General features: G+C 34.7%; 1 protein-coding gene across 8 annotated transcripts in view; it reads left to right on the forward strand.

Moving 5' to 3' along the window:
• TASP1 (taspase 1) overlaps nt 1–19,132 on the forward strand; it is a 317,844-nt gene that overhangs the window by 26,450 nt on the left and 272,262 nt on the right. For all 8 annotated transcript variants that reach the window (XR_013364862.1, XR_013364861.1, XR_013364864.1 and 5 more), the window contains one exon: nt 15,910–16,030. Coding sequence is in view for 5 of the 8 variants with exons in the window: in XM_077872192.1 (XP_077728318.1) it covers nt 15,910–16,030 (121 nt within the window). In the remaining 3 variants the exon portion in view is untranslated. The remainder of the gene's footprint in view (nt 1–15,909; nt 16,031–19,132) is intronic.

Below are 19,132 nucleotides of genomic sequence, written 5' to 3' on the forward strand. Positions count from 1 at the left end.
CTGGAGATTTTTTTTTTTTTTTTTTTTTAGAGATTTTATTTATTCATGAAAAACACACACACAGAGAAAGAGAGAGAGAGAGAGAGAGAGAGAGAGAGAGAGAGAAAGGCAGAGACATAGGCAGAGGGAGAAGCAGGCTCTATGCAGGGAGCCTGATGTGGGACTTGATCCTGGGTCTCCAGGATCACACCCTGGGCTGAAAGCAGGGGCTAAACTGCTGAGCCACCCAGGCTGCCCACCTTGAGATCTTTTAAAGAGTTAACAACTACTTGCCTACTGGATATATATTTTTTTAATATAAATTTATTTTTTATTGGTGTTCAATTTGCCAACATACAGAATAACACCCAGTGCTCATCCTGTCAAGTGCCCCCCTCAGTGCCCGTCCCCATTCACCCCCACGCCCCGCCCTCCTCCCCTTCCACCACCCCTAGTTCATTTCCCAGAGTTAGGAGTCTTAATGTTCTGTCTCCCTTTCTGATATTTCCTACCCATTTCTTCTCCCCTCCCTTCTATTCCCTTTCACTATTATTTATATTCCCCAAATGATTGCCTACTGGATATTAAATCAAATGTTCTGTGTAGCTTCTTTCTGATCTTGTTTTCTGTAGTCCTGTGATACCAGATACCATGACCTCTAATTAGTCCCAGTTGTGAAAATTCTGCTTTTTAGGTCAATATTGTATCAAACATTAGGATGAATCCATAGTCTTGTAATTTCCATGTGGCAGAGCTCTATGATTGTCCACATTTTTCAATTACTCAAAACAAGGTTAACACAGGTAAATTAACTAATAGTAAAAAAAAAAAAAAGTTTTTATCTTCTTTTCATAGAGTTTTTTTTTTCCATAAATGGACAAAAGGCAGTATAATTGATAGATTTATGGCTTTTAAACCCATCCCCTATATCCTGAAAAAGGTGCAGACAAATGGTGAATGGGCAAATTAGGGAGGGTGGGTAGGGGAAGGATAAAGCCTGGGAAAGCTAATTGTGATTTCATAGGCAGGGTACCAGATTTCTGAGTTGGTTACCTTGTTATTATTTCTCCAAGAATTTTTCTTCTTGTAAATATTGTCCATCTGAATGCTATAATTTTTGAAGAACTTAATAGTTGTTTGATTTCATGTGCCTACTGCCTTGATCTTGAAATCACTAGAGTTCACGCTGAAATGAGAGCCAACTTTTTTTTTTTTTTTTGAGAGCCAACTTTTATAAATTATGTGGGATCTGGTATCTAATTTATAGACAGATTCTTACTATCTTTTAATTATTTTACTGATTCTCTTTGTCAGTTTTTGCATTATCTGAATATTGACACCACTGCCCCCTGCTCCCCCCACCATGTAACTGTGTAAGTTTTATGAGAGTGTGTGTTTTGTTTGTTGTTTTTCTGCTCCAAACTACTAGCCCCAAAGAGAGTATCATGTTTTATCATTTTGATAATGGCAGTTCACCATTAAAGTTGTAGATTAAGTTGACTAATAGTGACTAAGGTAGTCTTGAGAAAAATACCATGATTCATCATTCTTGTGGATTCTGGATAGAAAGCTTAACTGACTCATTTGTAGAAGCAAAAACGTATTATAAATTCCAATCATTATAATCAGAAAATATGTGGCATTTCTGACCACTAATCTGGCTCTTCTTAGTAAATTGTGTTGACACATGGTAATTAGACTACAGTGCAGGTTAAGTGGCCTACTTCTGTATTTATACTTCTTGTTTAAGTAGCAAGAAGGAAGAATATTCAATATTTTAAATATCCAACTAAGTATCAGAATGAAATGATTTGTTTGAATTGACATTTTTTTTTAAAAAAAGATATTTATTCATGAGAGACACACAGAGGCAGAAACATAGGCAGGAGGAGAAGCAGGCACCCTGTGGGGAGCCCAATATAGGACTCTTTCCCAGGACCCTGGGGCCAGAGCCAAAGGCAGACGCTCAACCACTGAACCTCCCAGGTTCCCCAGAACTGGCATTTATGTCAAAGAGCTCCTTTGCCTGAAATCTGTATTGTATATTCAGTTTTCACTGAAGACAGCAAAGCTCAGATTTTACATCAGAAGCTTGATAGCTTATTAATTGTTGGGCCCATGGTTGCAGAAGGGACAGTTCACAGATATGTGTTGATTGGCCCATAGATTAGTTATTAAAAATTAGAATTTGTTGCCAACATTTAAAAGGAGACTAAAAAATCTGGATTTCTAACTTCTCTTGAAAAAATGAGACCTGGCCACGTGGAACGTGCATTCTCTCAGGGCTTCTGTCTACTAGGGCTAAGTGACAGCTGCCACTTTTGAACTATAGGAGGCTTTGTAATTAAGACTGTATTTCAGGGCAGCCCTGGTGGTGCAGCGGTTTGGCGCCGCCTGCAGCCTGGGGTGTGATCCTGGAGACCTAGGATCAAGTCCCGCATCGAGCTCCCTGCATGGAGCCTGCTTCTCTTCCTCTGCCTGTGTCTCTGCCTCTCTCTCTGTGTCTATGAATAAATAAATAAAATCTTAAAAAAAAAAAAGACTGTATTTCAGCTCAAGGTAAAGCTGAAAAAAAGGCTTGGGCAGATACACAAACTTTTGTCTTGTGGGAAGGACCAAGAAAATGAATTGATAGCTTAGCAGAGATTTCTATCAGAAGTAAGTAAAACTGGAATGAGCTTTGATTTAATTTTTTGCAATTGGAATTGGATTGAAATATTAACTTACTATTTTGAAAATGAACTTCAAACTAAAGAGTTTTCAAAAAATTTCCCATTGGAGCAGTTTGAATCAGAACCAAAGTTTCTCACTCCAAAGAGTTTAGAGCTGGAGCTAAAGCAGATCAAAATACTGTATGACCCAACTAAACTTGAACTAAATTGTTCCTTTATTTACTTCTTGTCTTAGGAGTAAAATATTATTTTCAGTGTTTGTGGCAAAGAATGTACTAGAAATGACCGTAAGTACAAGCATATTGCACTGATTTCTGAACTTTGTCTTGGTAACTTCCTAAAGGATATTTAGCTTCTAACATCATTTATCTTATCTTGATTCTACTACTATTTAATGGAAAACATACTTAGAAAAATTGTTGACTTGCACATAATATTTGTGGCTGTATCTGTGATGATTACCCAGAAAGCTTTGTATGTCCTTTTCAGTAATTCTCTCATTTGATTAATCTTTTTCCAATTCAACAAATTTTTCTTCAATAAAAGTTGAATCTTGGCTCCCAAAGTGGTTAGCTTTTGTAGCCTCTCAGTTCATTTGTGTTTTCTTGCTTTCCACCTCTTCCATACTGTTGCTGATAGATGCCTTTATTTTTTAAGATTTTAGAAAAGATTTTATTTATTTATTTGGAAGAGAGAGAAAGCGAGGGTGGGGGAGCAGAGGGAGAAGCAGACTCTTCTAAGTAAATAATCTTAAAAAATGTATAAACTACATTATAGTTCCAAAACTTTTTATATTTTTTATTTATTTTTAATTTTTTATTCATGAGAGACACAGAGAGAGAGGCAAAGACACAGGCAGAGGGAAGAGTAGGCTCTATGCAGGGAGCCTGACATGGGACTCGATCCTGGGACTCTGGGATCATGTCCTGAGCCAAAGGCAGATGCTCAACCGCTGAGCCACCCAGGCGTACCAGTTCCAAAACTTTAATGAAGTGTAATATACACATAGAAAAATATACACATTTATTGTAATGGACAGTTCCTTGAATTTTTTAGAGTGAACATATCCTCATGGAACCTGCACCCAGATGAGGAAACACAACATTTGCAGCTCTCCAGGAGGCTACTTATGCTCCCTTATAGTCACTCCAGGGTAAAGCCACATCTGAAATGGAATTGTGCTGTTTGTTAGTCTTGAGTCTGCTTTTTTTTTGGTTTTTAATTGACGTGAAATTCATAGAACACAATTACTAATTTTAGAGTAATTCAGTGGCATTCAAACATTCATAATACTGTACCACTACCACCTTCTGTCTTGTTCTGGAAACATTTTTCTCCCTCCAAAGGGAACCCTGTACCATTAAGCAGTTGCTTTCCATTCCCTCTTCTCCTAGCCCCACAGTAACCACCAATCTGCTTTGTGTCTCTATGGGTTTACCTATACTGGATATTTCATATAAATGAAATCATACAATATGTGATCTTTTGTTTTGACTTCTTTAACTTAGCATAATGTTTTTAAGGTTCTTTCATATCATAGCATGTATCAGTACTTCATTCCCTTTTATATTTTATTCAACATTGTTCACGCTTAGGACGCAATTTGTTTATCCCTTCATCTATTGGTAGACAATCCAAGTTATTTCTACTTTTTCACAGTTGAGAAAAGTATTGCTGTGAACATTCTGTACAAGTATTTGTTTGAGTACCAAATTGTTAGGTCATACTAACTGCATGTTTAACTTTTTGTGGATTCATCAAACTGTTTCCACGGCAGCTGACCCATTACATATTACCGATAGCAGTGTATAGTTTCTCTACGTTCTTGCCAGCACTTGCTCTTTTTTTGTCTTTGTGATTATGGCCATCCTCATAGATGTGAGGTGATATATCACTGTGGCTATGATTTTTATTTCTCTAATGATTAATGATGTTGAGCATCTTTTCATGTGCCTGTTGACCATTTGTCTATCTTCTTTTCAAAGAAATGTCAATTGAAGTCTATTCAAGTCCTTTGGCCATTTTTGAATTGGGTTGTTTTTTGGTTATTACTGAAAGTTGTAGGAGTTCTTAATATGTTCCAGATACTATATTAATATTTCAAGTCTGAAATTATGTCAAAATAAACACTTGAAAGGAAAAATAAAATTGTAACTACTCCCATAGTTTTCTTGTCTTTTCATTATGGCCCTCTGTCCATGCCCAGTACCCCTATCTCTTGGCCTGTTTCATTTTTCTCCATCATATATACTTCTATGTCATATGCCATCTAATATATTTTATTTCTATTGTCTGTCTCCCTTAGCTAGAATGGAGGCTCCATGTGGGAAGGATATTTTTCTGTATCCCCTAATTTTGCTGTATCCTTATGGTTTACATAATGGATTTACAAACTATGGCCTGAAAGCCAAATCTGGACTGCTGCCTGTTTTTGAATGTCCACAAGCTAAAAATGATTTTTACCTTTTTAAATGGTTGGAAAAAAAATCAAAAGAATAATGCTTCATTACACCAGAAAATTATATGAAATTTAAATTTCAGCGTTTATAAATGAAATTTTATTGGAACAAAGCCATGCTTATTCATTTTTGTATTTTTTCTGGTTGCTTTCATGCTACAAAGGCAGAGTTGAGTAGTTGTACAATTGCCTGTGTGTCCCACAAAGCCTGAACTATATATATAACTGGTACTTTACAGAAAGATTTGCCTGGCATATAGGTATCTAGTAAATATTTGTTAAATGAATGAGACTTAACCTATACCACCACACAGGAATCTAAATTGGAAATCTTTCAGTAATCCAGTTCTCGAAAGTTTGACCTTAATTAGCTGCTAACCAACCAAACAAAAAAAATCCCTAAATGATTTTTTGGTAATATATTTTCATTGGTCTCTATTTATCCTGTAAATAGTGAGAATTGATGATAAAATACCAGGGAATTTGTAATTCTTAGGAGAGTGTCAGCTAGGGTAGGTGTACCACACAGGTTTTACCAGTGTTAGTTTAAAAAAGACTATAACAACATGGGTATATATCCTGTTTTTATTACTCTTTAAAAATTCAGCAAATTGTTTTACAAGCTGTTTGCTTTTTCCTTCTTTCTCATCAGCTTTAGATTAATAAAGCTACCTGCTTATTAATGAAGGCAATAAAATAATTTTGATATACTTAATTTGAATAAGAAGTCATATTATCACATAATTTTATTCTACTGTGTTTTATTCATCTAATGATGTTTGTTGAATTGCATTAGAATAATGATATTATACTGACATTAGTAATTTCCTATAAATGTCTAACTTCTTAAAGGAAGATTAGAAATTGGACAAATACAAATCATTTTGTATAAAAATGATTTTATAATGTACCAGTCTTTTTTTTTTTTAAGATTTTATTTATTCATGAAAGACACACAGAGAGAGGCAGAGACATAGGCTGAGGAAGAAGCAGGCTCCCTGCAGGGAGCCCGATGTGGGACTCCCAACACAGGACCCTGGGATCATGCCTTGAGCCAAAGGCAGACGCTCAACCACTGAGCCACCCAGGCGTCCTGCCAGTCTAGTTTTTGTATAACATTTGAAAGCTAAATTGCTTGCGTCTGTAAGAGCTGTTAATAGAGGTCTCATAATAGATCCCCAGAGGTACAGTATACCCTATAGCCTTGCAAACAGTTCTTATTTTATGTATTCAGCAAAGGACATTAAATGGGTAATGCAGGTTGTAGTTTATAGTGAAAGAGTAATGTTTTGCAGATCCTTGCTTGGCTTGGTGTTTCCAGATTTTAAGAGGAAAGGGTTTACGTGTCATGATGGGAGTGTAGCTCCTGACTTACATTCTTGGCTTTTCCTACTCTCTCTTTGCTAGGTCAAGCAGAGGGATCTTACTTTTTAAAACTTTTGTCTCCTCTGAAAGTTATGAGTATGCTTAAAAAATACTTTGCTTTTAAAATTTCATCTTTTAGAAACTGAAAGTGCTATTGCTTGAATTTATATCATTTCTCTTTTAATTGTGAAAAGTTTGGATTCTTGATACTCTTACCTTATTCTGGCATTTCTCTGTAAGAGTAACTTGCAAGAATCAATAAGTGTCAGCTTAAGGGATTGTAGTTCACAGTGATCAATTATTCTGTTTATATCTAGGTGTAATTAACTCCTGTTCATTCAATCTGCAAATATTTATTGAGTACCTACTAAATGACAAACATTACATTAGACATTGGGATGCAACACCTTTTAAAAAGACAAAATTACTGTACTTATGGGGCTTAACATTCTATGGAGAGAATTAGATACACAAAAAGTACATATAATGTCAGGTAGTAAAAAGTGCCATAAAGAAGCATAAGATAGAGGAAAAAAATAATTGGAGAAGTTGGTGAAATGCTAATAACTCAATAAGGGGAGAGTCCTTTGATACCATTTGAGTAGAGACCTGAATGAAATGGAGGAAAAAGCCATATGAAGATGTTGGGAAAGGGAGTTTTTGGTTACAGGGAAAGAAAAGTACCCTATCATCCCTTCTTATTCCACTTTATTCTTCTTTATAACACTTATCACCATGAGACATCAGCTATTTATACGTGTGTGTATGTTTCTGCACACACACGTGCACAGTCTTTATTTATTGGCTGTTTTCTCCTACTAGTCACTCACTAAGCTCAGCATTTCAAAAGAATAAATAAATAAATGTAAAAGCCCTGAGGTGGGAATGTACTCTGTGCTCATGGAATTGCAAGAAGTCAATGTGGCTGGTACATAGGATGTAGAATGTGTGAGGAAGGGGCCTGATCATGTAGGGCTTTGTAAACGTTGGAAATTAGGACTTTAAATTTTATTCTAAGTATTATGGGAAACATTGTAGGTTTTTGAAAATGAGAGTAATAGGATCTGACAGATTTTAGAAAGATTGCTTGCTACTAATTGGGCATAATGATTTCTAGTTGTACAAAGTGATTCAGATCAGAAAATCAACAAATGACATTTAAAAAACATATTTTTTATGATGGAAAAATTAGTATGTAGGTGATCAGTTTATATCAAGTGAGGGGTACACTTCTTTTTTTGTCAGTTTTATCAAGGTATAATTTATATACAAAATTCACCAATTTTAAGTGTATAATTTGATGTTATGACAAATGTATACAATCATGTAACTGCCAGTACAATCATGATATATAACATTTCCATCACCTCCAAAATTCTGTCTTAATGCCTATCTGCAGTGGATCCCTTTCTCTCAGTGGCCCCTGGCAACCACTGTCTGCTTTTTATTATAATTTGACCTTTTCCAGAATTTGGAGTAAATAGAATCATGTATAATAAATATTTGGTCTTTTGTGAGTGGCTTCTTTCATTAGCATAGTGCTTTTGATATTCCTTCATATTGTTGAGTATATTAGGGGTTTATTCCTTTATTGCTGAGTAGTATTTCATTGTGTTGATACATTATAATTTGTTTCTATGTACTAGTTGATGGGCATTTGGGCTGTTTACAGTTTTTGGCTGTTCTAATTAAAGCTGATATGAACATTTCTATTCAAGTCTTTATGTGGACATATGCTTTCATTTTTTTTGGATAAATACTCAGGAGTAGAATTTCTGGATCTATGGTAAGTATATGCTTAACTTTAAAGAAACTGCCAAGCTATTTGCTATTTTCATTCTCACTAGCAATGGATGAGGGCTGCAGTTGTTCCACATGTTTTTTTTTTTTTTTTTTTTTTTAGCATCACAATCTCTTTATGATTTTACATTCTTGCCAATACTTAATATTGCCTGTTTTTTTAATTTTAGCCATTTTATTATTTTATTATAATTTTAATTTTAGCCACGCTAGAGGTCATGTAGTGGTTTTAACTTGCATTTCCTTAATGGCTAATGATGTTATGCATCTTTTCATATGTTATTTGCAATCAGTACATAAAATGGTTTGCCTTTTAGGGATGCCTGGATGGTGATCCTGGATCCTGGATACCTCAGGGTGTGATCCCCAACTCCTGGGATCGAGTCCTGCATTGCGCTTCCTGCATGGATCCTGCTTCTGCCTCTGCCTGTGTCTCTGCCATTCTCTCTCTCTCTCTCTCTCTGTGTGTGTGTGTGTGTCTCTCACGAATAAATAAATAAATAAATTCTTTAAAAAAAATTGTTTGCCTTTAAAAACTTTGGATTTTTGTCTTATTGAGGTGTGCAGATTTTTTATATATCCCGGATATAAGTCCTTTACCTTTTTGTATGTTTTGTAGAATTTTTCTCCCAAGTTGTGGGTTTATTTTTTTATTATTTTACTTTATTTTTAAAAGATTTTATTTCTTTATTTATGAGAGACACAGAGAGAGTGGTAGACACACAGGCAGAGGGAGAAGCAGGCTCCCCGTGGGGATCCTGATGATCCCCAGGACCCTGGAATCATGACCTGAGCCAAAGGCAGATGCTCAACCACTGAGCCACCCAGGTGCCCCTGATTGATTTTTTTAAAAGAAACTTTTAATTTTAAAATTGTTTTGGATTTAAAGAAAAGTTCAGAAGATAGTATAGAAAATTCCAATATACTCAACACCTGATTTCCCCTATTATTAACATTTATATTAGTATATTTTTCTCAATTAATTAACCTGATTTGATAGATTATAATTAACTAAAGTCCATACTTCCTTCAAATTTCCTTCATTTTTACCTAATGTAAATACTTTTTCTGTTCCAAAGCGTTTTTCACCTTAGATTATTATATCTTAGAAGTTGAATTTATTTTTTTTATAGCTCCTTTTCTTTCCTTTTTACCCTCGTGTTTTCCTATACCCATGTGAACATTATAGAGTATGTTTAGAAGAGTGATATTAACATTGTTAGCTAGCACTGGAATTGTTTGCTAATTCTATCGTTTGTCATTTCTACATTTTTTTTATTGTTTGTAATTTCTTCTGGTAATAAGCCATAGTTTTCTGCTTATTTACATGTCTGGTCATCTTTGGTTTTATACTAAACATTGTGAATTTTATATCTTTGGGAATTGGGTATTTTACAACTGTGCTTTGGGATACTTGTTCGTGTAAATCATTTTGATATTTTTGAGGCTTGCTCTAAAACTTTGTTAGTGCAGGTCTAGAGTAAGCTTTCTAAGGCTAATTTGGTTTGATTTTTGTGGCATTATCTTCTGAGCTTACCCTGATACCCTCACTCTGGCTGATGGAAAGACAACTTATTTTCACTTTTGTGTAAACTCCAGAAATTGGTCAGCTTACTGTTTTCCAGGGCTTTTTCCTTTGGCCTTGGTAGTTCCCTAATAAATATATGCAGACTAATACTTAAAGACTCTGAATCTCTGGACTTCTCTGTATGTAACTCTTTCCTCTTTGTACCCTGTACTGCATATTCTAGCCTTCCTGGCTTCCTTAAACTCATAACGTTGTCTCCTCAACTCTGGAAGAGCATTGGCTCTCTTTTGGGTTTCTCTTCACTGTGCTATGGCCTGGAAAGTATCTCTGGGAATTAAGTTGAGACATCTGATTTGTGTCCCTTCTTTCAGGATCATAGTCCTGTGCTGGCTATTGATTGAAGTCCACTTGTTATATATTTTGCCTGATTTTCTAGTTAGAAGATAAATATAATCCCTATTATGCCTTAATTGTCAGAAGCAGAAGTGCAGTAGACATACTTTTGAAGTTATCAATATATATCTACTTAAAATTTTTTTTTTAATTTTTAAGTAATCTCTGTACTGTATGTGGGGCTCAGACTTATACCCCCCCAAATCAAGAGTCACATGCCTTACTGATTGAGCCAGGCAGGTGCCTCTGAAATTATTAATATATTTTGAAGTAGGAGAAATATTTTTGAAAAAATTGCTTCTAAGATATCCTTTAATTTTCTTATATACTTTTTCTTTTTTTTAATTTATTTTTTATTGGTGTTCAATTTACCAACATACAGAATAACCCCCAGTGCCCATCACCCATTCACTCCCACCACCCGCTCTCCTCCCCTTCTACCACCCCTAGTTTGTTTCCCAGAGTTAGCAGTCTTTACGTTCTGTCTCCCTTTCTGATATTTCCCACACATTTCTTCTCTCTTCCCTTATATTCCCTTTCACTATTATTTATATTCCCCACATGAATGAAAACATACAATGTTTGTCCTTCTCCGATTGACTTACTTCACTCAGCTTATATACTTTTTCTTATGTATTTTTAAAATGTCAAATTTAAACCATCATGCAGTAGTCATTTTCAGAATAACTTTGTTTGTGATTTCCAATTGGATTATGTTAAAAATTTTGCAGAGCTGATTAACCGATATATTACATTTCAAAGATTGTTGAGATAGTATATACACTGGTATGATCTTATGTGATAATTACTACATATAGGTAGATGCTTTATATTTTTCTCACATTTTAGTTCCTTTTCTATACTTTGAAGATACACATGCCTAGGCAAGGGAGGTTATATGCAGTTAAAAAAAAACAAACAAAAACAAAACCCCAAACCTTTGTAATGTGGTAATTTACTTGCTAATAATCTCTTTTGCTCTGTTCTCAAAGTATGAAATGATCCAGGGCAAGAATTCAGTCTTTGTCTGTTAAACCATAATCTTTCTTTGGTTGTCATCTCTTTCCCAAGATTTAATTATTAACTGATTTAACTACAAATATTAGGTTGGAAGACCTTAATCAAAATCCTTAGGTCTAATTATGCATACTCTTCTCCATCTTATAAAATGCCCTTTCTTACTCATGGTTTTATTTATCTCTCTAGTTTTACAGTTCTGATCCTTTTCCCTCTTTTCTCTCTCTCTTTTTCTATTCCTACTACTATAATTTCCATGCCAGGTAGTTAGTATTTTAAGCGTATGTTGTAAAATAGCCCTCAGTTTGATCTCACTGATTTCAGTCGGCTCCTCTTCATTATCATTCAACATGTGAATGTCAGTTTGTTTCCTTTACTGATATACCCATCTTGACTTTCTCTTATACAGAAAGTTTGACTAGCTTCTTAGTGTTTTTAAAGTCAGGTTCAGATTCTGATGAACAGCATATCTCAATCTTTGTATTTGGCTCCAGTAAATACTTTTTTGTTGAATGTGTCTTCTGTGACTCTGACACTTTTCTATTGCCTATATGTTGCTCATGTCATTTCCACCAATTGGAATTTTATAGCTTCTTGGCTAGGTTTTGCTTTTAACATCCTTCAGGAAGCCTGTTTTGAACTTCTCTGTCTCACAGTAGGCCATTTCCTTTTGGGTGCTCAAAGCCTTATCTATTCATTTCTATTTAATTATATAACCATTTTGTTATTTTCTCTCCTGTGATCTTACTTTAAAAATTCTGCGGACTGGGACGCCTGGGTGGCTTAGTGGTTGAGCGTCTGCCTTTGGCCCAGGGCATGATCCTGGAGTCCCGGGATCGAGTCCCACATCAGGATCCCTGCATGGAGCCTGCTTCTCCCTCTGCCTGTGTCTCTGCCTCTCTGTGTGTGTGTCTCTCATGAATAAATAAATAAAATCTTAAAAAAAAAAATCCTGCGGACTGTTAGGTTATTTAACTGCATTAGGACAAAAGCCTATTCTCTAATCCCTGACCCCTTTGCTGTAATTGTAGGTACATATTAAAAAGGTTTAATGTTATGATCAGTTTTCTTGGATCTTGTAGAATATACAGGAAACTGGGGACATTTGTAGATGGTATGAGGCATTTGATGATCCATAGGTTGATGCAGATTTGCCCTAGTTTCTTAGATAATATTGGCCTTACCTTAGAACAGTTAGTTTTCTGGATTGACTCAGTTTTCTAGAATGTGTGGTAGAGTTGTTCATTTTTATGGCCTTCATTTTTTTGGAATAGGCCTTTCATCTATGTAGTGACTCTAAGGAGCATCAGTCTTTCCACCCCTGGCTCTTCTTCTTCTTCTTTTTTTTTTTTTTAATGAAGTCTTTTGTCCCCATGATGTTTATTTTTATTGTAAGATTTTATATTGTTAGTTTTTTCCCCATATTTGTGGTTGGAGATCATAAATGATACTATCTTGACATAACAAGACTAGTGGTAGGTTTTTTTTTTTTTTTTTAAGATTTATTTATGATTGACATAGAGAGAGAGAGAGAGGCAGAGACACAGGCAGAGGGAGAAGCAGGCCCCACGCAGGGAGCCCGATGTGGGACTCGATCCTGGGACCTCAGGATCATGCCCTTGGCCAAAGGCAGGCGCTAAACCGCTGAGCCACCCAGGGATCCCCTGTTTAAAAACTTTATCCACAGTATTAGAAAAATAAGGCAGTGTTTTTCTTTTAGGTTTCAAATACATGTCTGGCTTCTGATTCTAGGCCTTTATGTTCTGTGTAGTCTGCTGACATAAGCTTTTTTTCCTTCATAATATCTTTTTATTTTTTTTAAAGATTTATTTATTGAGAGAGAGAAAGCTCAGAGAGAGAGAGAGGGAGGGAGAGAGAAGGGGAGAAGGGGGAGAGGAGAGAGGAAAGTGAAAGGGAGAGAATCTCCAACAGGCTCCATGCTCAGTGCAGAGCCTGTTGAGGGGTTCCATGTCATCACCCTGAGATTATGACCTGAGCTGAAATCAACCAACTGGGCCACCCAGATGTTCCTTCACAATGTTTTTTTAAAGATATAATTCATATACCATAAAATTCACCCTTTTGTAGTATACAATTCACTTGGTTTTTAGTATATTCATAAAGTTCTGCAGCCATCACACCATCTAATTTTAGCTCATCTAAGTCACCCTAAAAAGAAACACAGTACATATTAGCTGTCACTCCCCATTCCCCCTTCTGCAACCTCTAGCAATCACTAATCTACTTTATGCTACTTTATGGGTTCACCTATTCTGGATATATAAATTGGATCATCTAGCATGTGATCTTTTGTGACTGGCTTCTTTGACTTAGCATAATGTTTTTAAGGTTCATCCATATTTTGCCATGTATCAGTACTTCATTACTTTTTACTACCAATTAATACTCCATTGTATAGTTATACCATGTTTTACTTATTTATTCATCAGTTGGTGGGCATTTGAGTTGTTTCCAGAAATGCTGGTGTATGAGTATTAAATAAGCTGTTGTGAATATATGATACAAGTTTTGTGTAGACAATTCATTTCTCTTGGGTATATAACTAGAAATGAAACTGTTGGGTCAAATGGTAACTTTATGTTTAAGTTTTTGAGGGGCTTCCAGATGCTTTCCAAAGTGGGTGTACCATTTTACATTCCTACCAGCAGTGTAAAAGGGTTCTAATTTCTTTATATCCTTACCAACACATCTGTGTTTATGATTCTTTTTAATGTTATTGTAAGTGAATTGTGGGTATGAAGTAGTAGTTTATAGTGGTTTTGATTTGCCTTTTCTTGATGAGTAATGATGTTGATCATCTTTTCATGTGCTTATTGGCCATTTATATATCTTCTTTGGAGAAACATTCATTCATATCCTTTATCCATTTTAAAATTGTGTTTTTAATTTTTTTTTTTATTTTATTTTATTTTTTTTTAAAATTGTGTTTTTATTTCAGAGTTGCGGGAAGTTTTTATATATCCTGTATACAAATCTCTTATGAGATAAATGATTTACAGTCCCCCACCCCCATTGTATGAGTTTTTCTATCTTTTTTTATTATGTATTTTGAAACCCAAAAGTTTTTAATTTTGATCATGTCCAATTTATCTGTTTTTTTTTTTTTTTTATCTGTTTTTTTTTCTTTGGTTGCTTGTGCTTTTAGTGTCATGTCTAGGAAACCACTGTCTAATCTGAGGTCATAAGCTTTGCCCCAATGTTTTCTTTGAATGGTTTTATAGTTTCAACTCTTACATTTAGGTCTTTGATCCACTTGGAGTTAATTTTTGTATATGGTGTGAAATAAGATTGATCTTTGTTCTCTTGAACATCCAGTTGTTCCAGCTCCACTTATGCAAGTCTATTTATTCTTTCTTTGTTAAATTATTCTGGTATTGTTGAATTGACTATAAATGCAATGCTTCTATCTAGACACTGCATTCTATTGCATTGATCTATATATCTGTCCTTAGCTATATGTTTATATCACATTGTCTTGATTACTATAGCTGTGTAGTAAGTTATAAAACCTAGAAGTGTGAGCCCTCCAATTTCATTTTTCTTTTGAAGATTGTTTTGGTGATTCTGAGTCCCTTGCATTTTCATGTGAATTTTAGGATTAGCTTGTCAATTTCTGCAAAAAATGTAGCTTGGATTTGATAAGGGATTGTGTTGAAGCAGATCAGTCTTGGAGAGTATTGCTGTCTTAAAGATATTAAGCCTTTTGATCTATGTACATGGCTGTCCTTACATCTTCTTTAATATGTTTTGTAATTTTCAGAGTATAACTCTTCTACTTTTTTGTTGAATTTATTCCTAAGTCTTTTATTCTTTTTGATGTTATTGTAAGTGGAATTGTTTTCTGAATTTCATCTTTAGATTGTTCATTGCTAATGTGTAGAAATAATAGTTGATTTTTGTTTGTTATCTTGTAGCTTGAAACCCTTTTGAACTTGTTTATCAGTCCTAATAGTTTGTTAGTGGAGCCCTTGGACTTTTTGTATACAAGATGTTACTTTCTACTAAGAGATAATTTTCCTTTTTCTTTTCCAATCTAGATGCTCATTATTTCCTTTTTCTGCCTAATTGTTTTGTCTAGAATATCCAGTATAATGTTGAATACAAGTGACAAGAGTGAACATTGCTGTATTATCCCTAGCCTTAAGGGAAAGCATTCAGTTTTCACCATTAATTATCATGTTTGCTCTGGACTTTTTGTAGATATCCTTTATCATGTAAAGGAAGTTCCCTTCTATTTCTATTTGTTGAGTGCTTTGCTCATGAAAGGGTGTTGGATTTTTGTCAGATGGTTTTTTTTTTTTTTTATCCTGTTTTTTCCCTTTATTTTCCTTATTAACATGGTGTATCACATTAAATTTCACATATTAAACCAAACTTGCTTCCTTGGGATCCCTCTTTTTCATGATGTATAAGATTTTATATTTTGCTGCATTTGGTTTGCTAGTATTCCTTCGAGGATTTTTTGTCTTAATTCTCAAGATATATTGGCCTGAGTTTTCTTACCTCATGATGTCTTTGTCTTGTTTTGGAAACAAGGTTGTACTGGTATTATACAATGAGTTGGGAAGTATTCTTTCCCTTTCTAGCCCTTGAAACAGTTTATAAAGGATTAAAATTAAATATTCTTTAAGACTAATGGTATTTAAAATTTTTTTTTTTTTTTTTGTATCTCTTAGGATTCTCCTTTTACAAATGCAGGAATGGGATCTAATCTTAATCTCTTGGGTGAAATTGAGTGTGATGCCAGCATAATGGATGGAAAATCCTTAAATTTTGGAGCTGTTGGAGCACTGAGTGGTATGTGGACCTTATAACACATTATCTCTATTCTTCAAAGAACTATGAACATTATCATATGATGTCTCTTAAAAATTTAGTCAATCTTGTGTTTTCTACCATTTTTGCCTGGAATAGTCTTGAAGACAACATTGTTTTCTTTGTCTAAATTTAAAACATGAAATCTTAGCTAGGAAAGTTTTAAAGAAAACAGTAAAAAAGCTTATACTTAAGTCTTTGTTACAGTTTGAGCATTCTCTTCCACCTCCTTGAGATTATAGATTATTTAACATGTGAGTTAGCAAAATCCTTTTTTATTTTTTCTGCAGATTTTATCTATTTATTTATGAGAGATACACAGAGAGAAGCAGAGATTCAGGTAGAGGGAGAAGCAGGCTCTCTGCAGGTAGCCCCATGCGGGCCTCAATCCCAGAACCCCAGGATCATGCCCTGAACCAAAGACAGACACTCAACTGCTGAACCACCCAGGTGTCCCTCTTAAATTTGTGATTATTTGAAATACATGGGTAATATATTTTTTTGTTAGAAAATTCAGTTGATATAAATAAAATTTACCATTGATCTTCCAAATCTTTCCTTCTCATCCTTTTCCCCTTGGAGGGGTTTAAACAGTAAAATATAATGTATTTATCTATATTTTTATGTAATAGAAACACAATTACACAAATCTGTTTTAAAAAATATATATGTATATATTATTATGAAATTTTATTTTTTCTTTAAATAGGATGTTTTAGAGATTTTTTCCCCACATCAGTACATATTAGATATATCTAATGTTTTACAGTTCTTTTATTTAAGCAATATATACATGCAATGCACAGATTTTAATTATAAAGCTGCATGATGGGATCCCTGGGTGGCGCAGCGGTTTGGCGCCTGCCTTTGGCCCAGGGCGTGATCCCGGAGACCCGGGATCGAATCCCACATCGGGCTCCCGGTGCATGGAGCCTGCTTCTCCCTCTGCCTGTGTCTCTGCCTCCCTCTCTCTCTCTCTCTAACTATCATAAATAAAAAAAAAAAAAAATAAATAAATAAAATAAAATAAAGCTGCATGATTTTTTAAATGTATACAGCTATGTAAACCATTACCCAAATAGAGATATAAAATGTTTCCATGTCAAAATACAGAACATTTCTGGGGTGCTTGGGTGGTTCTGTTGATTGAGCGTCAGACTCTTGATTTAGCTCAGGTCACGATCTCAGGGTTCTGGCATCCAGCCCTGCACTGGGCTCTTTGCTCCCCACTTAGCATGAAGTCTGCTTGTTCCTCTCCCTCCCCTGCTTGTGCTCTTTCTCTCTCTCTCAAATAAATAAATAAAATCTTAAAAAAAAAAAAAACCAAACATTTCCATAATCTTAGAAGAGTTCTATATGCCTCTTCCTAGTCCATACCTCTTATACTCTGCTCCTGCCTTCTCTTTTCCTCTGATTTTGATTTTAGGCACCATAGATTAATTTGCTTATTTCTGAAATTATGAGTGGAATCATACACCTCTGTGGTTTTTTTTTCTTAAAAGTATGCCTGTGAGATCGCCCCATGTTTTGTGTCACAATAATTTTTCTTTTTATTACTTAGTAGAATTTTATTGCAAGAATATATCATAAATTATCTATTCTCCTTTTAGTGGATATTTGAGTAGATGTTTAGTGGATATTTAGTGGATATTTCTAGTTTTTGACTATAATAAATAAAGCTCCAGTGAATCTTCTTGTGCATGTCTTTTGATATACATATGCATTTAATTCTCTTGGGTATAAACTTAAGATTTGAAATGATAAGTTTAGGTACATAATGTGCTTTGCTTTAGTAGAATACTGCTGGACAGTTTTCAAAAGTAGTTGTTATAATCTATACTCCCACAAGCATGTATGAGCATTTTAATTACTCTATATCAGGGCCAACATTTGGTATTGCTATTCTTTTTGAAATTCATCCATTTTGATATATGTGTAGTGGGATTATTGTTTTGAGTTTCCCTATTTACTAATGATACTGAGAACCTTTTGATCTACTTACTGGCCATTTAGATATTGTTGTGCAGTGTATGTTTAAGTCTTTTGCATATTTTATATTAGATTATCTTTTATTGATTTGTTCAAGTACTTTATGTATTTTAGGTCAGATACCTGTATTATGTATATCTCCTCCTAATCTGTGGATCACCTTTTCACTCTTTTCATGCTGTCTTCTGATGAACTGAAGTTTTTAATTCTAATGCAGTTTAAATTACCAACCTTTTATTTTATGGTTTTAAAATATTTTTAAAAATATTTTTTAAAGAAATCTTTGCCTATCTAAAGTTATGCAGATTGTCTCCATTGTTTTCTTTTAATAGTTCTATTTTTTTTTAATATGCTTTATGCCCAATGTGGGGCTCGAGTTCATGACCGGGAGATCAAGAGCTGCATGCTCCCCTGACTGAGCCCACCAGGCGTCCCCAGTAGTTCTACTGTTTTTTACCCTTCACATTTAGCTCTCTTATCAAGCTTAGATTAATTTTAGCATATGTAGATAGGAGCTCACGTTAATCTTTTTATTCTTATGGATATCCAAATGGTTTATTGCCATTATCAAAAGAAAGGACAATGCTTTCCTCTCATAACTGTGTTGGCAGATCAGGTGACTGACCATACATGCAATGCCTTGGTTCTGTACCCTCTATTCTATTCCATTTTCCTATTTATTGCCAGTGCCATGTTGTCTTGATTACTGTAGCTTTATATTCTTTATATCTGGTAATATATTTGTATATTCTTGATACCTGGTAGTATAAGACTTCTAACTTCTTTTTTTTTCTTTAACATTATATTGACTATACTAGGTGTTTGGCCATTTTCATAAAATTTTTGAGTCAGCTTGTCAATGTCCATAATAAAACCCTGCTGGGATTTTGATTGGTATTACAGTGAATGTATAGAATCATTTTTGGATAATTGATGTCTTTTTTTTTTTTTTTTAAATTTATTTATTTATTTATGATAGTCACACACACACACACACACAGAGGCAGAGAGAGAAGCAGGCTCCATGCACCGGGAGCCCGACGTGGGATTCGATCCCGGGTCTCCAGGATCGCGCCCTGGGCCAAAGGCAGGCGC

Source organism: Canis aureus, chromosome 26 (assembly GCF_053574225.1).
Source record: "Canis aureus isolate CA01 chromosome 26, VMU_Caureus_v.1.0, whole genome shotgun sequence".
NCBI lineage: Eukaryota > Metazoa > Chordata > Mammalia > Carnivora > Canidae > Canis > Canis aureus.